Here is a 27089-nt window from a genome sequence, read left to right on the forward strand (position 1 = left end):
ACTTATTAAAATCTGTTGGATTATTTTTACCATTTCCTTATAGCATTTTATTGAGGGGAGGTCATTTATTTTCCTATCCATTGTTCCATTTTGTTGTGGTATATGAGTTTATTGTCCATTTAGGTCATGTTTGTGAAACATCCTGACAACCTTGAGTGGTTTCAATGGCACATCCTTCTCACAGCAGAAAAGGATGCTTGAAACTCCTAAATGGCTCCAGTGGATAAAAAGGTCACTAAATGGCAGTAAAGTCACCCTCGGTTAATGTGTCAGTAACTGTCATTGGTTATTGGCTCATATTTTAGATGTTGAAAACATGGAGAACCACAGTGTGAAAATAAATGCCAAAATTTATTGACCAAAAAGAACAAAAGTGGAATTTTCTAAATTGTAAGTGCTCTTCTTCCCTAGACCCTTGGGCCTCTCCAATCAGAACCCAGTCACCAATAAACAGAATGCTTGGTTCTTTGGTGGCTTTCCCATACATATTCTCATTTAATCCTCCCTATGCCTTAAATGTATATCATGTCTTTTAACTCCACATTATTTTTTATTTCAACTATATTGCCTTGTTTTGCCCTTCAGTCAAATTTTATTATAATTGAGACATCAAAATTTCTCTTTTGCCAGAAAAATAGGGAAGAGTGCAGGATCTTTCTTTTTCTATCTCCAACTAGTAAATCATACACCACTTTTAAAAGTGTACCTATTTTTTTTTTAAAGGATGAGCTACGTAGAATCAGGCTGTGTTTGGTAGAAATAATTTTTAAAAACAAGTTTTAAATAAATACTTATTATGTGCTCAGCACTAGTCTAATTATTTGTAATGCATTTGCTCATTTAATCTTACAACATACCCTGTAATATAGTTGCTGGTATTTTTTCCATCTTATGGATCAAAAGTGTGAGGCACAGAGAATGAACTGTCCCCCTTGTTTTAACAGTAAGAACACAGTAAATGAGCTAGACTCAGGCTCCTGGCTCTTTTTAAGGAATTTACATGGTGTTTCTTCAAACAAACCTTGTGATTTATAAACTTGACCTAGCCATCTGTCAGAATGGAGTCCCTGCTGTCCCTGACTTCCATATGTGCCTAAGGAAGAGCCCCCTGGGACAGTGGTTAGTCACACACATACTCTGTGTTTCTAACAGCTTCTGGCCAGAGGTAAGACAGCTTTTCTCTTGTGTGTATTTTATTGAAGTGGTGGCATATCACTGTTGACCTCCTATTCCTGTTTTGTCCTTCAAAATGAAATTTTAGCTTTCAGAATTACTCCGAAGGACACAGGCACTCTTTCATTTGTGGAGTGTAGGTGCTGTCACACAGAGGTTCAGCTGCCTTTTCTCCCTATTGGTTGTTGCTGAAAATTATGACTGAAAAGTTGAAGAGTTACTTCTCATTTTCCTGTTTCTTTGTGTTCTTGTATCTTAAATATTAGGGCAAAAACTTAGCAAAATTGCTTATTAGTCTCTTTCTCTTCTAAATCTAATCTGAATCACTTTTAGATTCTCAGTTTCTGGGTTTACTTATTTAGTCAATCGGAAATGCATTTTAGTTATTTTTTAAATAAAAATACAGAATATATACAAATAAAACTACAGACACTTTGAAAATACAGTGTAAGTTTTACAGACAATTGTGTTGTTAGCTGAATTCTAGAACTTCTTATGCTGGAATGTAAATATCATGTCTTTGTTCTTGGATATAATGGAAACTGCAAAACTGGCTAGTGTTAAAAATGCTATGTTCCTAAATTGGAAAGATTTGATCATATGAAGTTTAATCGGTCCTTCCAGAGAATATTTAGTGTTGCAACTTATTTTAACTTCAAGTTTTGAAGTTAAAATTAATTTGTGGAACTTTTAAAGAATATTCAGATAACATTCATAATTTTTAATTTTAATATAAGTCATATGTAATTGCAGCAATGGGAGGATCCTTCCCTATATTTCTTACCAGATAAATTATTTTCTGCTGGGGGAAAAAGGAAATCAGAAATGCCTTAAATATGAGATGTGACTCTAAAATGATATTACTTGAAATAGATAACAAGTAAAAAATTATGCATGCATTTGAACACTGTCCTCTGCAAAATGGTTACCTTGAGAGACTAAAGACTTATTTGAATGACTAGAGGCCCGGTGCATGAATTCGTGCACGGGTGGGGCCAGGCCAGGCCAGCTTAGGGGAGCCGATCGGGGGTGGGGCTGTCCAGGGGTGGAGCCACAGGCAGTTGGCAGGCCACCCCTGCCCCCAGTTGGGGGCGGGGCTGGCCAGAGAGGGAGAGGCCATGGGTGGTTGGCCGGCCGGCCCCACCCCCTGGTCGAACTCCCGGTCAAATTCCCGGTCAAGGGGACAATTTGCATATTAACCTTTTATTATATAGGATATCATTACTAAGAACATTTTGGGGTGACTTCTTATTGCCTTGAGAACTAGCAGCACTGTTTTTGTGTCAGTCTTCACTCTTTGAAAGTGGATTGACCTTATGATACAGTCAAAGGTCATATGCAAACTAGTTGGGTGAGACTCACTGGCATCACACTTAGAGAACATGCTAAAAATGTAAAGTAATGAGCTCAGCTAATTAAGAAACTAATTCTTGAAACTCTTCTAAAAGTGGTGTTCCAAGGATGTTTTGACCAGTGGAGGTATCTTTTCAATGGGGTATGAGGTCTTCTGGGGGCAGGGGGGCAGGACCTACACCCTCTGTTGTCCTGGACGCTCTCTCCACTGGCTTTGCATCCTTTACTGCTGAAACTGAGCCTTGCATTTCTCTATTGTCCCATATCCACTCACTGCTTGGGCCCCATTTGGTGCCTTTTGACTTCCCAGGGCATTTTGGGGGCCTGCAGTTGTTCCCAGTGCTTGGACTCATCCTGTTGTCACCTGTTCCTATTCGCACCTCGCTTGCTCTCACTGAGATGAGGCTCTCTCCCCAGAGCAGCTCCGAGCTTCCATGCTTCTTTAATATTGTGGAGGTTACATGACTCACACCCCTGCACCATTGCTTTACATATTCCCCATCACACATTCCTTATGGAATTCAGTTATATGGCTGGATATGGCATAACCACATTATTTTCCTCTTAGCGTTAACTCCTGTTAACATTTTTGTTACCTTAGCTGCAACTATTTTTAAAGACACATTTTTATTTTGTTTAACAAATAAAATGTTAATTATACCACGAAAGCCCCTCCCAGCCGATCTCTTCCTTTCTCCTCCCGCCCTCCACAGAGGGAACCCCCCCGAATTGGAGTCTCTTGGGATCATTCTCATGCAAGTGCATAATATCTTATGTGAACTTCTGGAGCCTGCTACAAATTAATTTGGAATTAATGTTCACATTTTAGAAAGGTAACATGATCCCTGTACTGTACACAACAGCCCAGCAGCAACTGGCCCAGCAGCTCATAATCAAATATATTAAATTTCTACAGCAACCTGAGTCAACATTCACACTAAGTGGATTAAATACATATTTTTAAGTAGCTTGCCATCCGTTCAGTTGATGCTTTGCCGTCAAAGGGGATTACTATACACTTATGAATTAACTTCTGGGTTTCGGGGTTTTGAAATCTGAGATACAGAATTATGGACCTGGATTTACCTTTGAGATATATGTACAGATTCTTAATTCTCTTTTTCTGTTTGTTCATTTCCTTATTTTTGCTTTTATCACAGCTGCTTCTCTCCTGCTTGGGTTTTTATTCTTTTGCCTATTTCTTGAGTTGTTGTGTGTTGTTGTTTTTTCATAGTGAAGGGTTTAAAGGTTGTGCCTGTACTTCCTGAATGGAGTTATGGTTTATCTCATAAACCTGTCTAGTAGTGTTCTCATTTTAATGGTTTATAAAATGATCTCATTACATTAGAAAAATCTCTATCTCTGTATGTACTTGGTACAGTGGTCTATAATTTCCAGGTATTGGGATATTTTTAAGCTCTAGTCACTCATTTCTAGTGTCACTGCATTGCGATTTCAGTGTTTATGAAGTGTGCTCTTAACCTAATGACTTTTTTAAATGAAAAATAGCCTATTATAACTGAATTTTTAAAAGAGCGGTATCTTTCCAAATATGTTTATTCTAACTATGTTTCTATTATTCAAAAATTTCTCAATCTCTTGTTAGAATTGCTTACAGAGTTCATCATCCAATAAAAACATCAGTCTCTGTTTTATAGTTTTATTCTTCAGATTGATTAAAAGCAGTGTGATTTAACCATTCACCTTTTCTACCTTACCTTGCTCCAAGTATTGAATGAACATTTTCAAAGAGTAAATCTAAACTCAAGGGATTTAAAACTCACCACCACTTAAACTATTAAAAAAACATAATAGTCTTAGTCAAAGAAAAAAGGAAAGAAAATCCAGTTTTTAAAACAATGGCATTATTGAGAAAAGAATCTTTCTTTGTTCCTTTTTTCACCCAGGACACATATCAGTGGTGGTTGCATCAAAGGGCAGCATGCTTTGTAAAGAGATCTCAGTTCCTCATTTATGATCACGCATCATACAAGTCACAGTCACAGTACTTGATTAGAAGCCACAGTAGACATAAGTGTACCGTACTCCGTTGAGAGCTAATCTGTCACTTAATGCACCCAAATTCTCACTCCAATTGTTACTGTCGTGCTTTGGCTTTGACTGGGTCCTATCCATTTTCAGAGCCTGGGTTTTCCCCAGAGAGGAAACTCTTTGGGGAAATCATCTTATAGACCAATGAGACGAAATATAGAAACCCCTTTTGACCTCCCAGAAAAAGTATTAAGGTGTTATCATGTAGGCAGTAGTTATTTATAACATGAAAAGGAAGCAGTGTAAAATGATGGGATATCAAGCTTTAATGCTTTTATATATACATTGAAAGACATTTTTTAATTGAATTTATTTGGGTTTATATTTGTTAACATTATATAAGTGTAAGGGGTATAATTCTATAGCACATTATCTGTATATTGTATTGTGTGTTCATCATCCCAAGTCATGTCTCCTTCCATCACCATTTACGCCCCCCCCCACCCCCTACTGTTCTTAAGGTAGTCACATAACTTCTCTCTGGTTTGTTTTAGTCATCCTGTTCCTCCCAGGAGAAGTTGCACCAGTTACCATACCAACCAACGCCAGATGAATTACACTTCTTATCGAAACATTTTTGTACTACCGAAAGCATCGCCACGGAGAACAGATGCAGGAACACCCCTATGCGCCCCCGTTCCCGAAGTCTGAGGTGTGTAGACCCAATTGAAAAATGTTGCTTAATTGGATTGCCTCTTTTCAATCCTTTCAAGGGAAGACTTTTGGTCCTGTAATTCATGTATGCATACATTGATTTGTGAACTGCTATAACTATAGTGTGATTTTCCCATCTGCACAGGATGTTGTTAATTACCATTGAAAGAGGTCGTGTTATTTTTCTTTTAAATTCTTACAATTCCTACGAATTGCTGTAGTAGCAGTAATTACAGTGGCTAAAGGATCTGTAAGACCTTCTAGGCTTTGGAAATTTCAAGACGATCGAATTATGGTGCAAGAGGAGTTAATAATTTAAGAGGGAGAAGTTGGGCTGAAAGGGAAGACAACACATTGAGATTCACATGTGGTATTTAGATTCTACATTACAAAAGCCCTCCGAGAGCTTTCGTTCTTTTCTCCAGGATTTTGAACAAACTGTTAGCAGTCTGTGTCCCTTGAATTTTGTGGATGCCCAATGTAGTTCAAATTTTTTGACAAAAAAAAATAGAGCCAGTCTTATTTTGACCTTATTTCAAAAGTCACAGTTTGATGGTTGAGGAAGCAGACTCTAAAGCAGAGATCGGGATGTTTATGAGGAGTGCTTGGGATCCACCCCTGCGGAAGGAGGGGGAGCAGCATGGGCCACAGGGAGATGTGTAGCTGCCACACAGGCCCACAGTGTAGCCGATCCCACAGGGAGCCCTGGGGTGACATGACCCATCAGTTGTACCTCCAGGTCCAATGGCCCATCCTTTACATCTCCACCTCAGTCGCTGGACGTACTCCCCTGGAAAGGGCATGGCCTTGGGTGAGGTGACTCTGCAGCTGAGGCCATCGCTAAAGGGACCAACCCCTGTCCCAGCAACTGCAGGGGGATTGGGCAGCCATCTCTGGGTCCAGCAAGTACCAGATCTGATGGTATAGAATTGGTGCACTTTGACATATTAAGGTTTTATTATAAAAAAATATTTTGTCAGGAGTACAATTGAATATTAAAGTTTACTCAGAAGGGTTTTTTTCCCCTCTGTATCCTTCATATTTAGTATCATAAACTAATAACAAATATCACCACATTTGGTAATTGTAGGATGTGTTAGAATATTTTGAGACATAGAATAAAAGACCAATTTTATGCCTGCATTGAATGACATTGCATGTTACTACACAGCTGCCCTTTAGTTTTATGAAAGGAGTATCTAGGATCTCTAGTGCAAACAATGTCCTCCTGGGCATATAAATACTCACACGGAAGTTGCACAACTACATACCACTAAGAAGGAACACAGACCTGCTACTGAAATAAAGAAAAACGACCACAGTTGTATGCCTGTTTCATATTGTACATAACACCCACCTCAGCATCCCAAATAAATGTTTGCTAAGCTAGAAAATGGATTTCAATGCTGACACCTGTGTGTGGAAGGCTCCTCACCCTCTTCAGTGGGCCGTGGCGGAGCGCAGGTGTATGATGAAAGTGTGAAATTAGACACTTCCACATGGGCTTGAGGTTGTTTTTGTGGCCACCCTAACTGCTTTTATAGTGCAGTTCACTAACTGGTTTCCAGGACTCATGCACAAGTGCATGCTCCATACAGAATATAAGCTCAATTTAAGACCGTTTCCTCAGTTATGCAGTGCAGCTGTAATTAATATGTGGCATTCTACTTCTTGAACTTGCTTGTCGAATCCTCATGAGGGTGTCTCTGTTTGTGGGTAGGTGTGTGTGCACTAATGAATGATTTTGTAGTTTAGTACCTAATACGTTTATTTGTTTTTGTTTTTTTTACAAAGGTTGCATAGTACTTTTGATGCAACCAATTGTTTATAAATAAAAGGCTTATTTTCATTTCACGCTGTGGCAAGTTTAAAAGGGTAATTTGCTTTGCTTGCAGCCCTGGACGTTCTCCCGCCTGCTGTGACCATGAAATAATTATGATGAACCATGTCTACAAAGAAAGGTTCCCAAAGGTAATGGGTTGAATTGAAGGTGCCTGGCATTGGAACAAACAGGCACCGCAGGTTTAGTGTCCGTAAGGTGGTTGTAAGGGATGGAATGGTTCAATCTAGAAATGACCTGCATACAACAGCACAGCCTCCTTAGAAAGATGGAATCACTAAACATGTTTACAAACTGCTGAGAGCTAGCCACACAGTCTGGTGCTGAACTGGCCCCAAGTGAGTCCTGCTGTTGTAGCACCACTGGGGCCTCTCGCCCCTGGTGCTCTCCGTGCCCATGCTCTGGGCCCGCAGTCTTGTTAAGCAGAGACTGTGTCCTTCCTTAGAAGCCTGGCATGTCATGGACATCTTTTTTTTTTTAGCCTAATGTTTTGTTTTTATGACTTCGTATCTCTTTACCGATTACATATCTAACCTTAATAGTGCCATGTTCCCCATTAGAATGGCTAAAAGGAATTTTTTAAATAAAATGTGTTTGTTTGTTTTTCATTTTAGAGAGAGAGGAAGGGAGAGGGAGAGAGAAACATTGATGTGAGAGTAAAACATTGATCTGCTGCCTCCTGCACACCCCATACTGGAGATCGACCATGCAACCGGGGCATGTGCCCTGACCAGAATCAAACCCGAAGCCTCTTGGTGTGTGGGACAGAGCTCAACCAACCGAGTCACACCGGCCAGGGCTTGCAAAAGGGATTTGAACTGAGCCTGAGAGGCCTGGATGAATGGTTGTTGCCAGGCACCCTGGCTGCAAGAAGCTGCTGTCCGATAGTTTCTGACACCTCATTTCCACAGCTTTTCCACCAAAGTGTCCTGCACATGTGGGAGAAGGCAATTTCTACGTTTTGTCCCTTTTCCTCCCCCCCACCCCCTACCGTTACAGCCCTGGGCAAGAGAACAAAAGGAAATCTTTGGTTTCATAGATCAGGAGTAGAGTACTTATTTTTGTAATGAACCCAACATTGATGCCATTGATTAAAGCCATTTCAGCTATTTATCACATGTCACTTGTTTCCCAGGGAAGCGGGTCCTGACTGTAGTTATTATGGGTTAGGACTTCAGAGGGGGCAGGAGGCAGAGGGAACCTCCCTGATTAGGCAGCCAACAGTGAGGAGTATTGACTAGGCAATGGGGCATCACAGGCAAGGAAATGGACATTGGAAAGGACATTGTAGATTTACGTTACCAAGGGAACCCCCTTGGCCTTTTGCACATGTCACGCAGCTTTTTGAGGAAAGGATCAAGGTGGTGTAAGATGCTGGTTCCTGGTACATGAAAACAGCCAAGGACACACTTGGCCTGCCCTGTGGGGCTCCAGTGACAGTCCCGATGGTGGAATAGGTAGAAACAGAGCCATTCGATGCTTTTGACAGTGTCTTTAAAAGAATTGAAGATCTGAAATGAAAGCATAACATTTCACGGATAGTAAGTTACCTGAAGAAGGTTACATGGGCCATTTTACATGGGCATAGGAAAAAAGCAATTATTGCCCTGGGACGTTCAGTTTTCCTTCCATACCTCAGATCTTTCTTCCACATGGTGTGACCTCTTTTTTTTTTTTTTCCAAATAGACTGGTTTTTTTTAGGGCAGTTTTCAGTTCACTGCAAAATTGAGCAGAAAGTACAGAGTTCCCAAATACTCCCTGACCCCACACATGCACAACCCCCTCCCATCAATATCCCCCACCACAGTAGCCCCATTGTTACAAAGGATGAACCTGCAAGGTCACCTCATCATCACCCAAAGCCCATACTTTATGTCAGGGTTTACTCTCCTTGTTGTACATTCCACGGGCTTTGAGGAATGTATGGTGCCATGTGCACTAGTATAGTATCATTAAGAAACGAGGCTTCTTTTGAATTTAATTTCTAGAATTATATTTAAAAACTTGAGGAAGTCTCTGAAAATGCAAGAGAAGCGTGATGATAGAATTGTCCAGATGTGTGTTTCCTTGTTACATCTGTGTGTGCACATCTTCTCTAAACAGGCCACCGCGCAGATGGAAGACCGTCTGACGGACATCATCACCAGCTACTCCCCTGACCACGTGCTCCCCCTGGCAGATGGGGTGCTCAGTTTCACTCACCACCAGATTATTGAGCTGGCTCGAGATTGCTTGGATAAATCCCACCAGGGCCTCATCACCTCACGATACTTCCTTGAATTGCAGCACAAATTAGATAAGTTGCTACAGGAGGTAAGGATCATGCGGCATATAGAGTTTGCTGACTTATTTTGCCTTTCCCCTGGAAAAAAAAATTTTTTTATGAGAGCATTTGCTTAACAAGTTTTAACCGTGCGATGGAGTTCATATTCCAGGGAAGCAAAAAAGAAGCAGGGAAAAAATACCACCTGATTGCTACTTGCCATAAATGGATTCTGGTCCTCATTTATAGTAATAGAAAGTTAATGTAATAACCTTTACAGAAACCTTGGGACCCAACAGCTCATGGCTCCAGGATAAGTGGATTGTGAAGGATTTTGAAGCAATGATTCCCCCACCCCATCCCTTAGCCATAACATTATAAATTGCCTGAGTGCATGTGTGTTATTTGATGATGCTATCTAGTTCTAATATCTGGAAAAGCTAAATGGAAAATTGCTGCCTTCTTCCAGGCTGTTGTGTCCTATTAATTAACCTGCATGTGGTATTGGGTGGTAAATGGCAACTTAGATTTTCATTAGTGTCAGTTCTTCTTCTAACGAAATATCCAATTTCCGAAATGATAGGTAAACACAGGGCTTGTCTAGGTCTAACTCCTGCAGGCCTCGCTCCTGATAATCCCTGGGACCGGGAGGTAGTGTGCACGGTGGAATGGCATTAGTGCTTAATGTTGCTATTCTGATTGAAATTGATAAGCCACAGCCTACAAGTAAAACCTATTTAGCCTATATAGTAGGGTATATTGTATTTCTGTATCTCACGGGGAATAAATTATGCCCATGTAAACGTAATCGAAGATGGTTTTCTGTAAGTATGAATATGTGAATAATTGCATGAAGCTGAAGGAAAATATTAGCATCTTAGTTATCTAGAAATTCATCCGTCCTTGCCCCTACGGAATTTAGTTGTGGCAAGATGAGAAGATCCCTCTCTGTGTAGCAGCTATTTTATCCCCTTTCCCATCCTAATCTCCCAACTGAGTTTTCTGATCTCTGTTCCCATTTCTCACATTCCAACCTATTGCAACCACTAAGGCAGTATTTCTCAGACTGACTTTGGGGATAAACACATTGTTTTATTTTATTTTTTAATTTTTGCTGTTAATTTCTAGTTTGATATGGACCAATTCTCCTATAAATTAAAATGAAAATTAATTTACAGGCAAATGATCATGCATTTGGGTTCCAGCCGTGTAGAATGGCTGTAAGGGTTGCTAAATGCTTAGTCTCAGTAATTGCACTTCTCTCATCACAGACTGATAACGGCTCATGTACTGGCCCCAGTCTTCAGGCCACCATTTGAGTAGCACTGCACTAGGTCATCATGTCTGTGTGGGCAGAGATATTGTCTGTTACATTCACCTAGGATAAGGTGTGACACAGTGGGGGACTCAGTCCACATGTGCAGAATAACTGGCTTCTGACTCACTCTCACTAAACTCACTGATATGAGTTCAAATCCTCCCTCCTGTTCTATTACCAGGCTCAGGCCCTCGGGCTCACTGGTCTGTCCCCTTCTATTCCTCACCCCTCAAATTCATACTCTGTGCAACTGCAAGAACATCTATCTAGCAACCTTTAGTGGCTCCATTTTGCCTACAAGTAAAAACCATAACGTGGCCTGTGTCACTCTCCTCATCTCAATACATTTAACCACAATACACTGTATTGATCTGTTTGGAGGCCTCAGTTCACCAGCATGCCATGGGCTCTGTGAGGGACAAGGATCGCCCTCAAATCATCTCTAACTCCCTGGCACCTGGCCCCATGCTGATGTTTACATGGCTCCTCAGTAACTGGGAGGGAGGCAGGTGGGAGGAAGAGGATGCATGTGTATGCATGCCAAAATATCCTGTCCGTTCTGATCTGTTGTCAGGTAATCTAATTCTGCTGTTCCTTTTAATTAAGTCAACTTCTGGAAAATGCAGGAAACACTATGCATGTTACTTTTATGAGAATACCTTAAAAATTATATTTGTTAAATGGAGCCTTTCTAAACAGAAGAGACCTCTGCAAGATACTCTTTCTAAATTCCATGTTCTGTCCCAGGAGGTTATTATAATTACTAGCTTAGTCCTGTTTTTCCTTCCTTCATGGACATTCCCCAAAAAGGGTACAATCAATACAAAAAGCTACTTACACTGAAATCTTTCACTTAATTTTGTTTCTGTATGAGAGACCTGACGGATTGTTTGTGACAATTAAAAAATCTTAGGGTTCCAAAAATCACCGGAATGGACCACATAATAAATTAAAAAAATGTTGATTTTTAGAGAAATTTCTTTTTGGGGGCAGAGAAGCATGTGTACTTGTGGCATAAAGGGCATTGTTGGGTCTGAATAAGAATGTTTTCTTATTTATCTTCACAGATAAACATTTCCTTCAGTCCTTTTGTGAAAATCAGAACTATCTTCACAATCACATTCACAATGTCCTTTCAGAGTTTGGCGCTAAAAGGTCACAGGGAATTGTGGGGACTTGCTTTGCCTTCCCCACGATGCACTGTTGTCAGTTCCCAGCTGTGACATTGTGTGCCCGCCTGGCTCGCCTCCCAGCCGCTTTTCCCATTGTCAATCTCTTGCATACCCAAACCAGGTCTCCCTGGGTTTGGATAGCTTGATTTAACTGATGCCTTTTAAAGTACTGACATCTAGGTCAGTTCCTGATAAATGCTTTTATGTCTCCATTCTTTTTTTCTTTTTTTCACTTAGGTGTACTTAGCCAAAGAAAATGAAACACATAGGAAGCTATAGCCTGCCCTCAAATCTGGGTCTCAGTATTTTTTACAGTGGCCAACACTTAAAATACAAACACAGGTATCAGTAAGCATTGGAGCTTGTTGTTGGCAGCCAGGAATATATTATTCTTCTCATGCTGTGTGTATGGTTCTGATTAGAGTTATTTTAACGAAGCTTCCCCATTCCTCCTCAATAATGTTAGGAGATAAAATATTATCTGAGTTAATATAACCCATTGTATGTTTTGGCCTTATTATGGCTGATAATTCTTAGAAGTAAGAATGAATGGATTATTACAGTTTTTAAAATGGAATTTGTATAATCTAAACTGAATATTTTTAAAAAATTTAAGATATAGAATTCTTATTTCTCTTTGAAGAGACTAACAAAATATGCAGACTTTTTAGATTTTTTTTTTTTTGCATTTCTGAATTTATAAAGCAGTAATTATTAGAGTATCTAGCCCAAATTGTCAATCAGAAAGTTAGGTGGTGGCCCTAGCTGGTTTGGCTCAGTGGATAGAGTGTCAGCCTGCGAACTGAAGGGTCCTGGGTTCGATTCCGGTCAAAGGCACATGCCTGGGTTGTGAGCTCGATCCCCAGTAGAGGGCATGCAGGAGGCAGCTGATCAATGATTCTCTCTCATTGATGTTTCTAACTCTCCCTCTCCCTTCTTCTCTGAAGTCAATAAAAAAATATATATATATTTTTAAAAAAGTTAGGTGGGGCCCAGCTGGTGTGGCTCAGTGGTTGAGTGTTTACCTATGAACCAGGAGGTCATGGTTCAATTCCCAGTCAGGGCATATGTCCAGGTTGTGAGCTCGATCCTCAGTGTGGGGCATGCAGGAAGCAACCAATCTATGGTTATCTCTCATCATGGATGATTCTCTCTCTCTCTCTCTCTCTCTCTCTCTCTCTCTCTCTCTCTCTCTCTCTCTCTCTCTCTCTCTCTCTCTCTCCCCTTTTCTTACTCTCTGAAATCAATAAAAATACATTTTTTAAAAAGTTAGGAAGGGTAAACTATAAAGAAGATGTATAACCACATTTCTTGGCACTCATTATATCTTCCAAAATCTTTTTATTGTAAAACAAAAATTGGGAAGAAAACTTAAAGATAGCTTAAATATTATGTATATCTCCTTATGTATGTTTCAACAGTCTTACTGGTTACCAGGACCTATAGTTATAGTTACTAGCTGGTTTGCTTTGAACACATTCTATTCTAACACTATTCACCTATGATCTTTTTTGGGGGGGGAGGGGGAGGTTTTTTTTTTAATGTTAGCTGTTTTGCTTTTGCTGGTATATGATTTTTGTACCTACATTTTAGGAAGTTGCCTTTGATTTGGTGGCTTAAATTCAATAATCATATTACTGCTAAATAGAACCATTTTTCAAATATAACCAATTCTGTTTATGGGAAGGCTGATTCTTGTCAGAATTAAGCACCTTCAGTAATGATTTTAAGTGCTTATTACTACGTCTGTGCAATTATATTCTGTTGTACCAGCATCACCTTGATTTTTTAATCCTTAGAAGAAAGTAAATCATAAAAATTTTAAAATAAAAAAAGCCTAAAAGTAAACATGCACAGAAGTTTACATTTAAAATTTTTAAACTTTCATTTTAGGTCTCCTTTGATACAGATTTACCTAATTTCTTCAAGAAAATGTCATTGAAAATTAAAATGATTCTAAATAAACAGAGTTTTGTCCTCAGGCTATTTGTTGTGCATAGGCTGCACATGTAGGCAACATGCATAATAAAATTTTAAAAGACTTTAAGTCAGTTAAATTTTATTGAGTTCCGTGGCTAGGTACTATTTATTCAGTATGTGAAATCGAAATCATATGTATGTATCCAAGTTTAAACCGTATCCACCTAATATTGGAAAAAAGAAATGCACACTTTTTTACATGTTATGAAATAACTAATGTATAGACTGAACATACTGTGTATGTAAAATGTCTTTTGTGAATGTGTTAAATACCCATCGTCTGGGTTACAAAAGTGGTCCTTCAGTCACTCTGTTAGCTGTTTCCTACACGTAAGATGTTACATCTGGAAAATCAGATTCCTTGGCAGCTGCCCACTCTACTTGTACCACAGACTTAATGTGTCATAAACTTTTAATGTCTCCTTCCTTCATGGTTCACATTAGGGGCCCTAATATTTGATTTTTAACAGAGAGAATTAATCAAAGGTTTGCAATTAAAATTTAGCTAATAGAGCCATTTTGGAGATATAGAAGTTTAATAGTGTCCATTTATGTAGAGCTAATGTCCACTTATCAATCTTTTAAAAGTATTTTCTAAATCGCTTAATGTTTGAATATTTGCAATTATCTAATTAGCATGCTTTGCTGAGTTTCTTTTCTGTTTAATGGAGCAACTCTGTATCATCATTCTTTCTCATAGGCTCATGAACGTTCAGAAAGTAGTGAACTGGCTTTTATCAAACAACTAGTCCGAAAGATCCTGATTGTTATCGCCCGCCCCGCTCGGTTACTGGAGTGCCTGGTAAGTTGCCCCTAGAGGTGACTCCATTATTTATTGTTAATTGTGGAAAAGCCATGACCGTCAGCTCCAATTCCCTTTGGCTCCAAAGACCAGCGCTAAACAGAGTCAATGGGGACTATAATTTATGATGACATCCATGTGTGACTTGTTTTCTGGCTCTAAGTAAGAATTCGAGGACTTGTGCTGTAGTAAGTGATAGTCATATCACATTCTGACCAAACTTAACAGCTGAACATGAAATATGTGCCTCACCCTATCTCAGTGTAATACTGTTACCGCTGATTTAAATTCTTGCTGAGCCTCACTTTTTGGGTGTTGGCCAGATGCAAAGAAACAGAAATGAGAGGTCTGATATACGGTAACCTGTGGTTATAATTATTATTTGTTAAAATTTGGCATGTTAGAAATATGTTCTAGTCAGCAGCCCATATGGGAGAACGCAATAGGACCTCATCCAGATCTGAAGACATGACTTAGAGTTTAGTTCATTTTATCAGTTTGTTTGTTTTTGTTTTGGTCAGTGATTATTTTTCTGTTTTAAAATGTCTGTTTTATGTAATTCTCATTGAGATTTTATGAAACACTGAACAAATATGAAGCTTTGAACATAAGAATGGTTTTTAAAAGAGCTTAGCTAGCATACTATGAACACTAACTTTTAATTGCACTAGCCATTAAAACGTTTTATAACTCGGTGTACAATACAACTTTTCAGAATTATACATACCCCACCACACACACATTAACATTCATAGCTTTTTATAATAGTGACATGTTCACAGCCTCATTAATAAATACAAATGCATAGTGAGACGTGGCAGAGAAGAAACCTTGAGAAAGGTAGGGGAATTGGGAGGAGGCCCCTCCATCGATGGCCAGGAGCCTTGGAGCCACAGAATCAAAAGGACCACTTGGCATTGAGTGGTCCTTGGAAAGATAAAGGGGCAAAAAGACTGATGCCTCGGGAGAAGAGGAGATTGTGTGACTGGCAAATGTGGTTGAAGAAAGACTTGTTATTCATTCTCCCAGTGAACCTTGTGCACCACATGCGTGTACCTCCTGCAGTGACGTAATTTGGGGGGAAATACCATTTAGCGTAAAAACTTGTTTCTCTGGACAGCTGCAGATAGGCTCAGAGGAGATCTGGCCTTAGAAAGGAAATGAATCCTTTACAGTAATCACTCCTAATCAGAAGAGAGAGAGTAAAAGCATAGCCTCTCAAAGATAGAAACAAGTGAACGCAGAAGTAGATTTAAAAATGTTGCTTTCAGAACTGTTGAAAGTTCAGCTGAAACTGGAATTCTGAATTTTCGGGATATGTCTCTCACCAGTGGTCTTATCTGCCAGTGGCTCTCACCAATGGTCTTAGCTGTCAACGTCTTAGGTGTGTCTAAGGCACCAAGTGTATACATTGGTTTGGCTTTACTCCATTTGCAGCAAGCTTTTTAATAGGGCTTTTATTTATTATTTTTCTTATTAACTTTCTCATTTTATTTTCCCATCACCATTTATCTTAGAAACTCTTCAAGTAATTGTCAGGTGGAATTCTGAGATTCCAAAGTTGCATGCTTTTGGGACATTAATCAACATAGGAAAAATTCTGGAGGGAAAAAATCTAGGAAGTATAACTGAAAATAGCAACTGTGCTTTAAATCTGTGAGCATAATTGTTTATAGCACATAAATCCTTCTAGAGTGATGTGATTCTAAAGCTTTTTACTATGTGCCAGACACCACAGACACCAAGGAAAGTAAAAATACATAGGAAAAAATGTGCTACCGGTTTTTAAAAATAGGCAGAGGTAATTGGAAGCACTAAGTTTGCATTTTTCTTTCTTAACCTTCACATTATATGAATGTTAATGACTTAATTTTAGAGTTTACTGATAAAAAAAGTGGTAATTTTGAACTTTTTCCTTCTAATATCTTTGGACACCCCTGTACTAAGGGAGTTTCTGGCAAAACTTTTGACAAAATATGTTCTAATATTACTTGTTTGGTGTGTGGCTCTTTGTGGGGAGAGAGAAACTGGATCTTTTGGATGAGATTCCCAGAGTTTAAAACTTTGCTAAAGAAGCACAATTAAAAATTCAGACCTGTTTATTTTCAGTAAGATAGATATCTTAAAAGTGGAGATAGTACCTTCAAAGTTGCATTACAAGGATATTGGGAATGGTTATTCTATCTGGGTTACCAAGTACACAAATGTATTGTCTTAGAAAAATGAAGTCTTTGAATATGAAGGGAGAATTATATACTTTTTAAAGCCATTTGCCTCCTTTCTGCATAAATAACCCACACCCAAGTACACCCAGCAGTTGCTTGTGGATGGGACTTACATAATAAAACCTTAAACAGTTTTGACTCAAAGAAGTGTCCATCTTTGTTTGTCTTCTGCTAGGAATTTGATCCTGAAGAATTTTACTACCTACTGGAAGCAGCAGAGGGCCATGCAAAAGAAGGACAGGGTATTAAAACGGACATTCCCAGGTACATCATTAGCCAGCTGGGACTCAACAAGGACCCTCTGGAAGGTGAGTACCCTGGTGGAGCTGATCTTCCAATTGCTTATGCACTGTGAGCTCATGGAAGAACTTAGCGACAAATCTTTTCTTTTTCTTTTTTTCTTAAGTTTTGGCTCTGTCTATTGAAAAGTCCAAATTTGGGGACCAATTGTGATTGAAGGAAACAGGTACAAGTTGAGCCCTGAGGAGTGAGTGAGCATGCCCCATACCTTTGTGTTTACCTAGGGTACGGGGCCCGCCCTGAAATCCTAGTGGCCTGTTGGCTTGACAGTGCCCGTGTCCCAGGAGGTTAGATTGCAGTCTTTCCAAGTATTTTTCTCTCGTGCAAAGCTCAGTTGAGTTCTTCTCAAGGGTGCTTTTAATTTTGAAAATGTTGCTAAATAAATGAATTATAACTAATATAAAAGTGACATTTAAATTTAAAGTAATTTGGGGATAAGCTGATGATAGATTACTTCAAATCAGGAACAGTGTTGGTAGATATATATTGCTAAAAAAGACCTGAATTATCTATCTATCTATCTATCTATCTATAAGCCAAGCTACCAGAACAACCGGAATGACCCGTCGCTACGACGTGCACTGCAGCCGGCCAACCTCCCGCGGCCCCTCCCTCTGGCCAGCTGGCCCTGTTCAGCCCCATCAGGGCAGGCCAGCTGGACCCCACCCATGCACGAATCTGTACACTGGGCCTCTAGTAGTAATATAGAAAAGAGCCGGGGGGGTGTTTCTTAAAGCTTACATAAGGATTTATGATTGATTCAGATAAAAAATACAGGTCTAATGCTATTAAATACAAAGAAGAGGAAGCATTCTTTGTGATTTTTTGAAAATCAAATATTAAGCAATAATTCCTCCCCTACCTTTTCCTGCTCTTTATTGTTTGGGATTGTCATTGAAAACATTTAGGTTATATACTATCTAAAAAGACTACAATCATAGACTCCTTCATTCAACATCACCTTCCAGGTTCATTACCTTGAATTTGCAAACAGTGTATGTCTTGCTAAATTGTCTGTAATGAAGGTAACTGTTAGCACAGACATCTGTCCATGTGCAGCCGGGGAACCTGCTGCTCTCCGCCCTGCTCCTCTGTGCGCCCCTGCTTTGTTTGCACTTACGGCCATCGGATCTTTGCTTGCAGGGAAAGGATGCATGCATTCCTGGGAGATAAAGCCAGGAGAACGTATACTGTACTGAAAGCAGTGCCACGACAGACTCAGCACTTATCAGAGACTGGTGGCTGCTGCTCTGAAGCGTTCCCTGGGGAGAGATTTCCCCCATGGCTTTTAAATTACCATCTCTACCTTTTTGAATCATGAGTCTTCAGAAATGGTTTAAATCAATGAAATAAAAAGGGCAGATGTTTAATGGTATTTAGATGAGTTTTAAAAATCTCTTCAGGCATTACAAAATGATGCCTCAGGTTCCTGCTTCAAAAGCTGACTCTTGGTTCCATCCCATTACTACCCACTGCTTACAAATAATATGTATTTCCCAGATAATAGTTATTTAGCAGAAATTCTATTTAAAACAGAACCATTTTTTAATTTGTTTTTTTATGAAAATAATTGGAGTGGGGGAGGCTGTCAAAGTAGATTATAGTGACTCTTCACGCTGGAGAAGTTGTCTGTGTCAGCACTTGAATTGTAGACTCAGAGCTCTCAGTTTTCTTAGCTAAAGAGCTATAAATGTCACTGTAGGCTCAACTTTGGTGGGTAAATAATCTCAGGCCCATTTACATACCTTCATAAAGTCTAAAAAATTAATAGTAATAGTTGACCAGTTTTAAGTTCAGTAATACAAATTGATCACTAGGAATTGTTTTTTTAACTCTTGATTCATATCTGAGGATAGTTTTTAATCTATTTGTTATCACTCAAAATGTGATTATTACAAAGTGATCCACATTTTCTTCCCCTTCTTGTCTCTGTCTACACTAATATATCTGAAGCCTGACCTTAGACGGTGAGGAGTGAGGGTCTGAGTGGGCTGCCCAGAACTGGGCCCTGGCAGCCAGCATTGCAGGCTGTGTGACCTTGACCATGCTAAAGAGCCTGTTTGTGCCTTGGTGTTCTTTCCGTAAAAATGGGGTCATAGTGGTGCCTATTCAAATAATTGTTTTCAGGGTTATGTGAGTTTATCTCTGGACCCAAGATGTAGTAATGCTTAATAAATGTGAGCTGCTGTTAATATTTTATTTAAACCATATTACAATCGCCTCTTTCCTGGAAAGCCCCTGCAACTGAATACATTTTAGCTCACCTCCTTGTTCATAAATCTGAAATACTAGTCACATAGGATGTTGACAGCATTTGAATGACACCAAGAAAGCATACACTTTGTACTGAGCTCATTTTTATTCTTAAACTTTCCCTACAGGGAAACTGAGAAAGTGAGTGTCAGTCTCCAGTTATTGTCAAATCTGGAGTTTATTTTTATCCAGAGGCAACATTTCACTGTTGTTTTGCTTCATATCTTTATGTGTAATCTCTCCCCCCAAAAGGGTAATTATATTTATAAGAACATAAATATATGAAATCAGAGCCTAAGAAATAATTTTAGATGCATACAAAAATATCTAACTAAAAACTGTAACTTTTTATTATACATGTTCAAGTTTGAAAATATTAGAAAATGCAAATTACATGTGATCCTACCACTCAGTGATAACCCCTACCAAAGTTAGGGAGAAAATTCTTTCATGTCCTTTTTTTTAATAAAACATGTTTTTTTAAGTATAAAAATCTAAATGAACAGTAAACTGAATTAGATTTGAGTCTTCAAGGTTGCATCCCAGTGTAGGTTGAATAATTAGACAACTTTGTCTCTTTTAACTAGACCACCATGGTAACACCTTTGTCTCTTTTAACTAGACCACCATGGTAATAAGCTGGTGTCAAGCATGTGGCATCCAGCCCAGGATTAAGTACACAATATACTCAATAATATTAAATAACCATCAACAGTCAGTGAGCACTTAATTTTTATTACTCAACATTCTAAGAGCTTCACATGCATTATTATAAAAGTAATACTCATAAAGAGCTCATCTACTGATGGACATTTGGGGTGCTATTAAAAACAATGCTGCCATGAATGTAGGGGTCCATATATAATATTGTTGCTATCTTACAGAGAAAGACCCCGAGGTTAGAAGGTCACTAGTAAGTATTGATAGTGGTGGTAATCCACATCTTTGCATCCCAAGTTCCTCTTAACCACTAAGTATTACTTTTCTTTCTGACAAACTGCAAATTCTTAGTGTACTAGGTGAGCTATCTTTTAGTGGACATGAAGAAATAGAAGAAGGGATGCTAACTATAACTTGAGAATCGCCTCTGAGCTGTAGTCAGGGCTTCTTTGATGCCTGTCAGAGCCTGGGAAGATTTGCCTCTCTTGGATGTCTGATGATAAATAAGCACAGTCGTTGACCCCCAAACCGGTTCTAAGCTGTGGTGGTTGTGTTAGGCCAGCGGCTCTCAACCTGTGGGTCGCGACCTCTTTGGGGGTCGAACGACCCTTTCACAGGGGTCGCCTAAGACCATCGGAAAACACGTATATAATTACATATTGTTTTTGTGATTAATCACTATGCTTTAATTATGTTCAATTTGTAACAATGAAATTGGGGGTCACCACAACATGAGGAACTGTATTAAAGGGTCGCGGCATTAGGAAGGTTGAGAACCACTGTGTTAGGCTGTGAATCCTGCTAGCTAAAGCAGAGGCCCAGATCTAAAGTACCTGTGTCTAGGTGTTCATAAGAAATGAGGCTCCATGGGACTACATCAAACTAAAAAGTTTTTGCCAAGCAAAGGAAACCATCAAAAAAATGAAAAGAGAACCCACTGAATGAGAGAATATATTTGCCAATGATACATCTGATAAAGATTAACATCCCAAACTTATAAAGAACTTATAAAACTCAACACACACACACACACACACACACACACACACACACACAACACACCAAACAATCCAATTAAAAAATGGGTGAAAGACCTGAAAAGACACTTTTCCAAAGAGGACATACAGATGGCCAATAGACATATGAAAAAAAATGCAAATCAAAACGACAATGAGATATCTCCTCACACCTGTCAGAATGGCTGTCATCAATAAATCATCAAATAACATGTGTTGGCAAGGGTGTGGAGAAAAGGGAACCCTAGTACACTGCTGGTGGGAATGCAGGCTGGTGCAGCCACTGTGGAAAGCAGTATGGAATTTATTCAAAAAATTAAAAATGGAGCTGCTTTATGACCCAGTGATCCTACTTCTAGGAATATATCTGAAGAAACCCGAAACACTGATTTGAAAAACTATATGAAGCCCTATGTTCATAGCAGCATTGTTTTTAGTAGCACCCCAGGTGCCCATCAGTAGATGAGTGTATAAAAGAGCTGTGGTACATTTACACAATGGAATACTGCTGGCCAGAAAATAAAAGGAAAAAAGAAGGAAATCTTACACTTTGTGATAGCACGGGTGGACCTGGAGAGTATTACGCCAAGTGAAATAAGGCAGTCAGAGAAAGACAAGTACCTATGATTTCACTCATATGTGGAATCTAATGAACAAAATAAACTAACAAAACAGAAACAGACACAGATACAGAGAACAGACTGGCAGTTGTCAGAGGAGGGGGTTGGGAGGCCTTTTGAAAAAGGTGAAGGGATTAAGAAAAAATAAAGCAAACAAAACTTAATGACACAGACAACAGTATGGTGATTGAAGGAGAGTTGACTTGGGATGAACACACAATACAGTATACAGATGATAAAAAAAAGAAAGAAAGAAATGAGGTTCCAGGGAAAGACTTGTAATGAATAATTTCCAAATGTCAGTTGTTGGCTCTTGCCATTTTGAAGATTTTTCTATGGGTTCATTAGAACATAGAGTAAATTTTTCTTTTTTTCATATTGGAAAAATTATTTTTCTGTTGTTTCAGCATGTATTCTTGTCTAAATGCAATTATCCTATTTTTCTTAAACTTTGCTGTTTGTTTGTTTTACCTTAGAAATGGCTCAGTTGGGAAACTATAATAGCGGGACAGCAGAAACACCAGAAACAGATGAATCAGTGAGTGTAAGTATCTTTCTTGATGAAATATGATGTTAGTTTTTCTGTTTATGGCATCTGGAGATTTGGGCTGTGTTAATTACTTTATTTGTTCAACAAATATTTATTGTGCATTCCATGTGTAAGGCACTAGGCATAACATTTTAGCCCCTCCCTTCAAAGAGAAAGGATCTTTGCTTCCAGTGAAGTGATGCATTCATTACCGGGAGATAATAAAATACAAATAAATTATGCAAAAACAGTTAAAATGATAAACTTGAATGAGATCTATGAAGAAAAAGGGCCATGTGCTACTAGAACATAACATGAAGAGATTTACCTTAGTCTTGAGAGTCCCAAAAGACGCTTGCGCTTGAGGTGTGAGGTGTTACTAGGATAAGAAAGGGCAGAGGGAACATGGCAGGCTGAGGGAACATCACAGGCAAAGACTGTGATGCAAGGGAGCAGAGTGCATCTGAGGACTAAGTGCAAGGGACACTACAGAGACTGGAGAGGTAGGTTAAGAAGGGACTCGGAAGTCCTTGTTCATCTTTTGTCATTTTTTTTCTTTCAAAACAATGGGAAGTAATTGAGTTTTGGAGGAAATATATGGGTATGTGGGGTGGAGGGGGTCACAGGGAGATGACCCAATCTGAGTTCCAGCTTGAAAGAAATCACACGGGTTACAAGGAGCAGGCAGGGGTGACCATGGGAAGCCAGTGAAGAGGCTGATGCAGGGCCCAGATGAGAGGTCCCGGGTGCTCTGTGGTTCTCCCTAATTTTGAGCACCAGAAGAGGAATCAGGTGGAGCAGGCTGGGGTGATCAGGAAAGAGGGGCAGCCATGTAACCTAAGAATCAAGGCTCTGGAGTCAAACTGCTCGATTTGAAACCTGGCTCCACCTCTTACTAACTATGGGTTCTCTCTGTGCATCAGGTTTGTTTTTTTTGTTTTTGTTTATCTGCAGAATAGATAGAAAAGTTTAAAGGAGATAGTTTGTGTAAAATGGTTAGGACAGCAGCACTAAGGCAATGTTAAATGAATGGTAGCTTTTTCTGTTTATTTTATTATAACTGTCATAATTTTGAATGTGTTGAGACTGAAGTCCCTCTGAGACATCCAAGAAGAGCCATCAAACTAGCAGCTATGTACAGGGTGTAGTATCTTTTGGCACTTGGAGGAGGGGTTTTAGGTAGAGGTTCGAATGACTTAGGAGTCATCCATTGGCATAAATGAGGTCACTCTCAGGTAGGGAAGAGTTAATGAGACAAGTTGGCCCTAGTCTTGAATTATATTTTCTGAAATGGGGCTTTGGCAGGTGATGGCTAGATCCAGGTCCTGTGGCCAGAGGCCAAGGGAAGATAGAGGAGAGAGTTGGTTGTTTGAGTTGAGGAGGTCAAGTAGCCCAGAGGCCAGGATGCTATGTGAGTTATCTGTGTAGACACTGAAGGCACCCAGATGGTGAGAATGTGGGCAGAAAGATAGTTTGGAAGCTGAGTATCCAAGTCTTGCAAAAATGAGTGGATGACAGGGTCAGCGATGACAGCTCTGAATGGGGGAGGATGGCGTTTCTTCTCAGATTATAGGAAAGGAATTCTGGGCTCTGCAGTAGCAGCAACGAGGCTGGTAACACCCTCTCAATGCTAAGGATACATGGAGTATGAGAAAACAATTTTTTAACAGCACTTTTTTTGTTCTTATCCTTTGAACTAAACTTTTAAAGAGCTCTCTTTTTGAACACTGAGATTAAACTATAGTAAGATTTATGGTATGGGATTAGAGAAAGGCAGACATTCTATGTTTGGGTGTCCCATTGGTTGCCGACTACCTTTTCCAAGCAAGAAAGGCTGCCACAGGAATGAAATAGCCGTGCTCTGGTCTGGGACAGAGAAGACACAGCATCCAAGGCCCAAGGACAGCCACTCTAACCTGCTCTTTCCTGGCCAACTGAAGCCAGAAGGAACTTAAATCTCAAACTTTAAAAGACTAGGACGAGGCTAACCTGAATAGTTAATAGAGGTGAATTAAAATTGGGAATTTTCAAACACTTGGTGCCTTCAGCTCCTGGAAATGTGGGTGCACTTAAGTGAAACTTAGACACTGCTCTAGAAAATTGATCTTGGAAGCTGTCCTTCAGGTTCCTGTGCTAGAATATGGCTCTTCAACATATTAAACAACAGAGCATGTAATTAAAATATTATTGATTTGGCTATGGTGCTTGAATTCTCAACTATTTTTTAACTTCCATATTTTGTTTCCAAGAGCTCAAATGCTTCCCTGAAACTTCGAAGGAAACCTCGGGAAAGTGATTTTGAAACAATTAAGTTGATTAGCAATGGAGCCTATGGGTAAGTAATTAAAGAAAACTCTGTTGTATTTTAACACACTAAAGTACTGTATTCTTCACCTTTATCTTATGTCAAATAGCTGTTGTATAGGGACTTTAGTTTTTACATCTCTGCTCATTCATTGATGGGTATAACATGTAGCCAAAATCATTTTTCACTGGATACTCCATCAGAAAACATATCAGGTGGCCTGAGAGTTATTTTAGAGGATCAGAGAGGATGAATTCAAAAGTAAAGATTTATAAAGTAAAAGAAATTTTGTATATATGCCTGTTTCTGCCTCCTTTACTCTGCCCTTTTGGGTTCAGAAGTAACTGTCTCTTAGTTGATATAGATATATGTATGAATATATGTTTAGATACTCACACACATACATACCCAGATATAGTATACTAGAGGCCCGGTGCACAAATTTGTGCACGGGTAGGGTCCGGCCAACCAGCCCCAGTCTGGGCTGATTGGGCTGGGCCGGCCAGGGGGAGGGGCTGCAGGCGGTTGGCAGGCCGGCCCCGCCCCCTGGTCAAACTCTGGTTGAACTCCCAGTCGAGAGGACAATTTGCATATTACCCTTTTATTATATAGGAGGATATGTATCTGAACATATATATTAGCATCTGAACAAGAATAAATATGTTTGAATATGTATAAATTCACATATAGCATTCCTGCTTGAGAATTAGCCAGTACTTCCTCTCTGACCAGCACTCAACCTAGTAGAGAAGTATTTAGATAAAAGGGTTGGTTGAAAATTAAGAGCAGTACATTTCTTTGAGTCTTTATATTACACCAGGATTGTTTTTCAGTTCAACACTGTGTTATGTAATCTGATGACATTAGTGGTCCCTCTTCCTTAATCCATTTTTATAGACATGAGACTTTACTCTCATGGCAAAGGGCCAATAGTGACAGGATCCTTCTGAGTTTCTAATAAATAGTTTAAAAGGGTAATTAATACACAAACTATGTCCTGATCCATTTTAGATGGCCCAAGAACTCTAGTTTAATTAAGTATTAATCCCAGTTCCATCTGTATATGGAAAGCAATAAACAATCTCCTAGACATTTATTGCCATTTATCACACAAGTGAGCAGATGAGATAAAAGTGATTTTTATTGTGCCACAAGGGATGTTTCTCCTTACAATTTTTTTTTTACCTCTAATATTTTCCACACCATTAACTTAGAGAAGAACTTAAATATTTGTGGTCTTTCCTATGCTTCACTGATTTGCTTTCAGGATATGTCAAGTGACATATTTCCTGATGTGGCTTATAAATGCTCTCTTGTGAGGTTTGTTTGTTTGGGGGATAGTTTATGTCCTTCAAGAATCTCATTGAAACTTTTCTACTTAGGAAGATTATTTTAGCATGCAGTTATTTGTGGGTTTTGTTTATTATTTGTATTTAGTTCTTTATAGTTTTGGAGACCCTATGAGGATTTCTTACTTCATTGGAGAGAAGGTTGGACTTTGATTTAATGGGCCGATGGTTTGAGCACTGCTAGGTTTAATTGGCAGTGGAATTCTGGAATAAGATGATCTGTGAAGCACCGTTTTTATAAAACGCGGGCATAGATCTTAGCAGTATTTGGAGTTCTAATTGGTTGAGTAAACTCATTTGTGGTGCAGTTAAAGCACTGTATAGTAGATGAGGTATATCACACTTTGGGGAATGGCTGGGAATATACAAGAAGTTAAACAAGCTAGGAATCAGTAAACACCCAGGATGCAGGCCAAGTCGTTAATGGGCTCACAAGCTGCCTGCAGGAGCCTCTGCCAATCAGCTGAAACTTTCTTTCCTCTTTGGCTCTTCTCAGATTTAATCTCTCATTACATTTTTGACAGATTTCCTTTAAGTAATAATTATTTCTCATTTGAATTTGAATGGAGCTATGCCCATTGGTCCACCCAGTCAGAGTGCTGATTGCAGGCTTCCCTGGCTGCTGAACAAGTGGACCCTCTGTGGGAGGCTTTCGTAGGCATCTCTGTGACAGTGTCGCGTTCACGTCAGTGACTCGGTGACACTGATTTTGAGAACTGGTTGTGCTGAGAACTAATCCTCTCATTAGGGCGAGCTTCTTTCTACATGTCATGCTAAAACACGTCGTGGTTTTCTCAGCATCCTGCTTAGTGACAATTCATATCACAAAGCCAACTTGCTAATTTGATAAGCATCTGATTTCCTTCTCTATTTAACGTTTCGGATGCCTGACTGGAAATTAAACATCCCTTCATGCCAGTGTGGCACTTTGTAGAAAGCTAACACTCAGTGTGTGCCTCATCATCCCGTTACCTGATCTATGTTGTCTCCCACAGGAGCCTGTGGGCAGTTGGTGTTACTTCCTCTTGGTTGGGGCGGGAGGGGCTCGGGCAAGGTCACGGGCACTGACCCCACGCAGAGCTCTCTCCTGACAGGAGGTGTGCTTGTGCTATAACCTCTGGTCATCTTAATTGGGGTGTCGAGGTCTTCAGTTGAGCACTTGCACTTGGATTTTTAAATTACAACTTTGAATGTTTTTAAAGTGAAAGCATAAAATTGACTAAA

At 39.4% G+C, this 27089-nt stretch overlaps 1 protein-coding gene across 8 annotated transcripts in view; it reads left to right on the plus strand.

Moving 5' to 3' along the window:
- MAST4 (microtubule associated serine/threonine kinase family member 4) overlaps window positions 1-27089 on the plus strand; it is a 464303-nt gene that overhangs the window by 394154 nt on the left and 43060 nt on the right. For all 8 annotated transcript variants that reach the window (XM_014549223.1, XM_005857968.2, XM_005857963.2 and 5 more), the window contains 7 exons: window positions 5073-5230; window positions 7128-7203; window positions 9177-9386; window positions 14507-14608; window positions 17009-17141; window positions 22159-22226; window positions 24461-24546. In XM_014549223.1, coding sequence (XP_014404709.1) covers window positions 5073-5230; window positions 7128-7203; window positions 9177-9386; window positions 14507-14608; window positions 17009-17141; window positions 22159-22226; window positions 24461-24546 — 833 coding nt within the window. The remainder of the gene's footprint in view (window positions 1-5072; window positions 5231-7127; window positions 7204-9176; window positions 9387-14506; window positions 14609-17008; window positions 17142-22158; window positions 22227-24460; window positions 24547-27089) is intronic.

The sequence above is a fragment of the Myotis brandtii genome, unplaced genomic scaffold (assembly GCF_000412655.1).
Source record: "Myotis brandtii unplaced genomic scaffold, ASM41265v1 scaffold115, whole genome shotgun sequence".
NCBI classification, from domain to species: domain Eukaryota; kingdom Metazoa; phylum Chordata; class Mammalia; order Chiroptera; family Vespertilionidae; genus Myotis; species Myotis brandtii.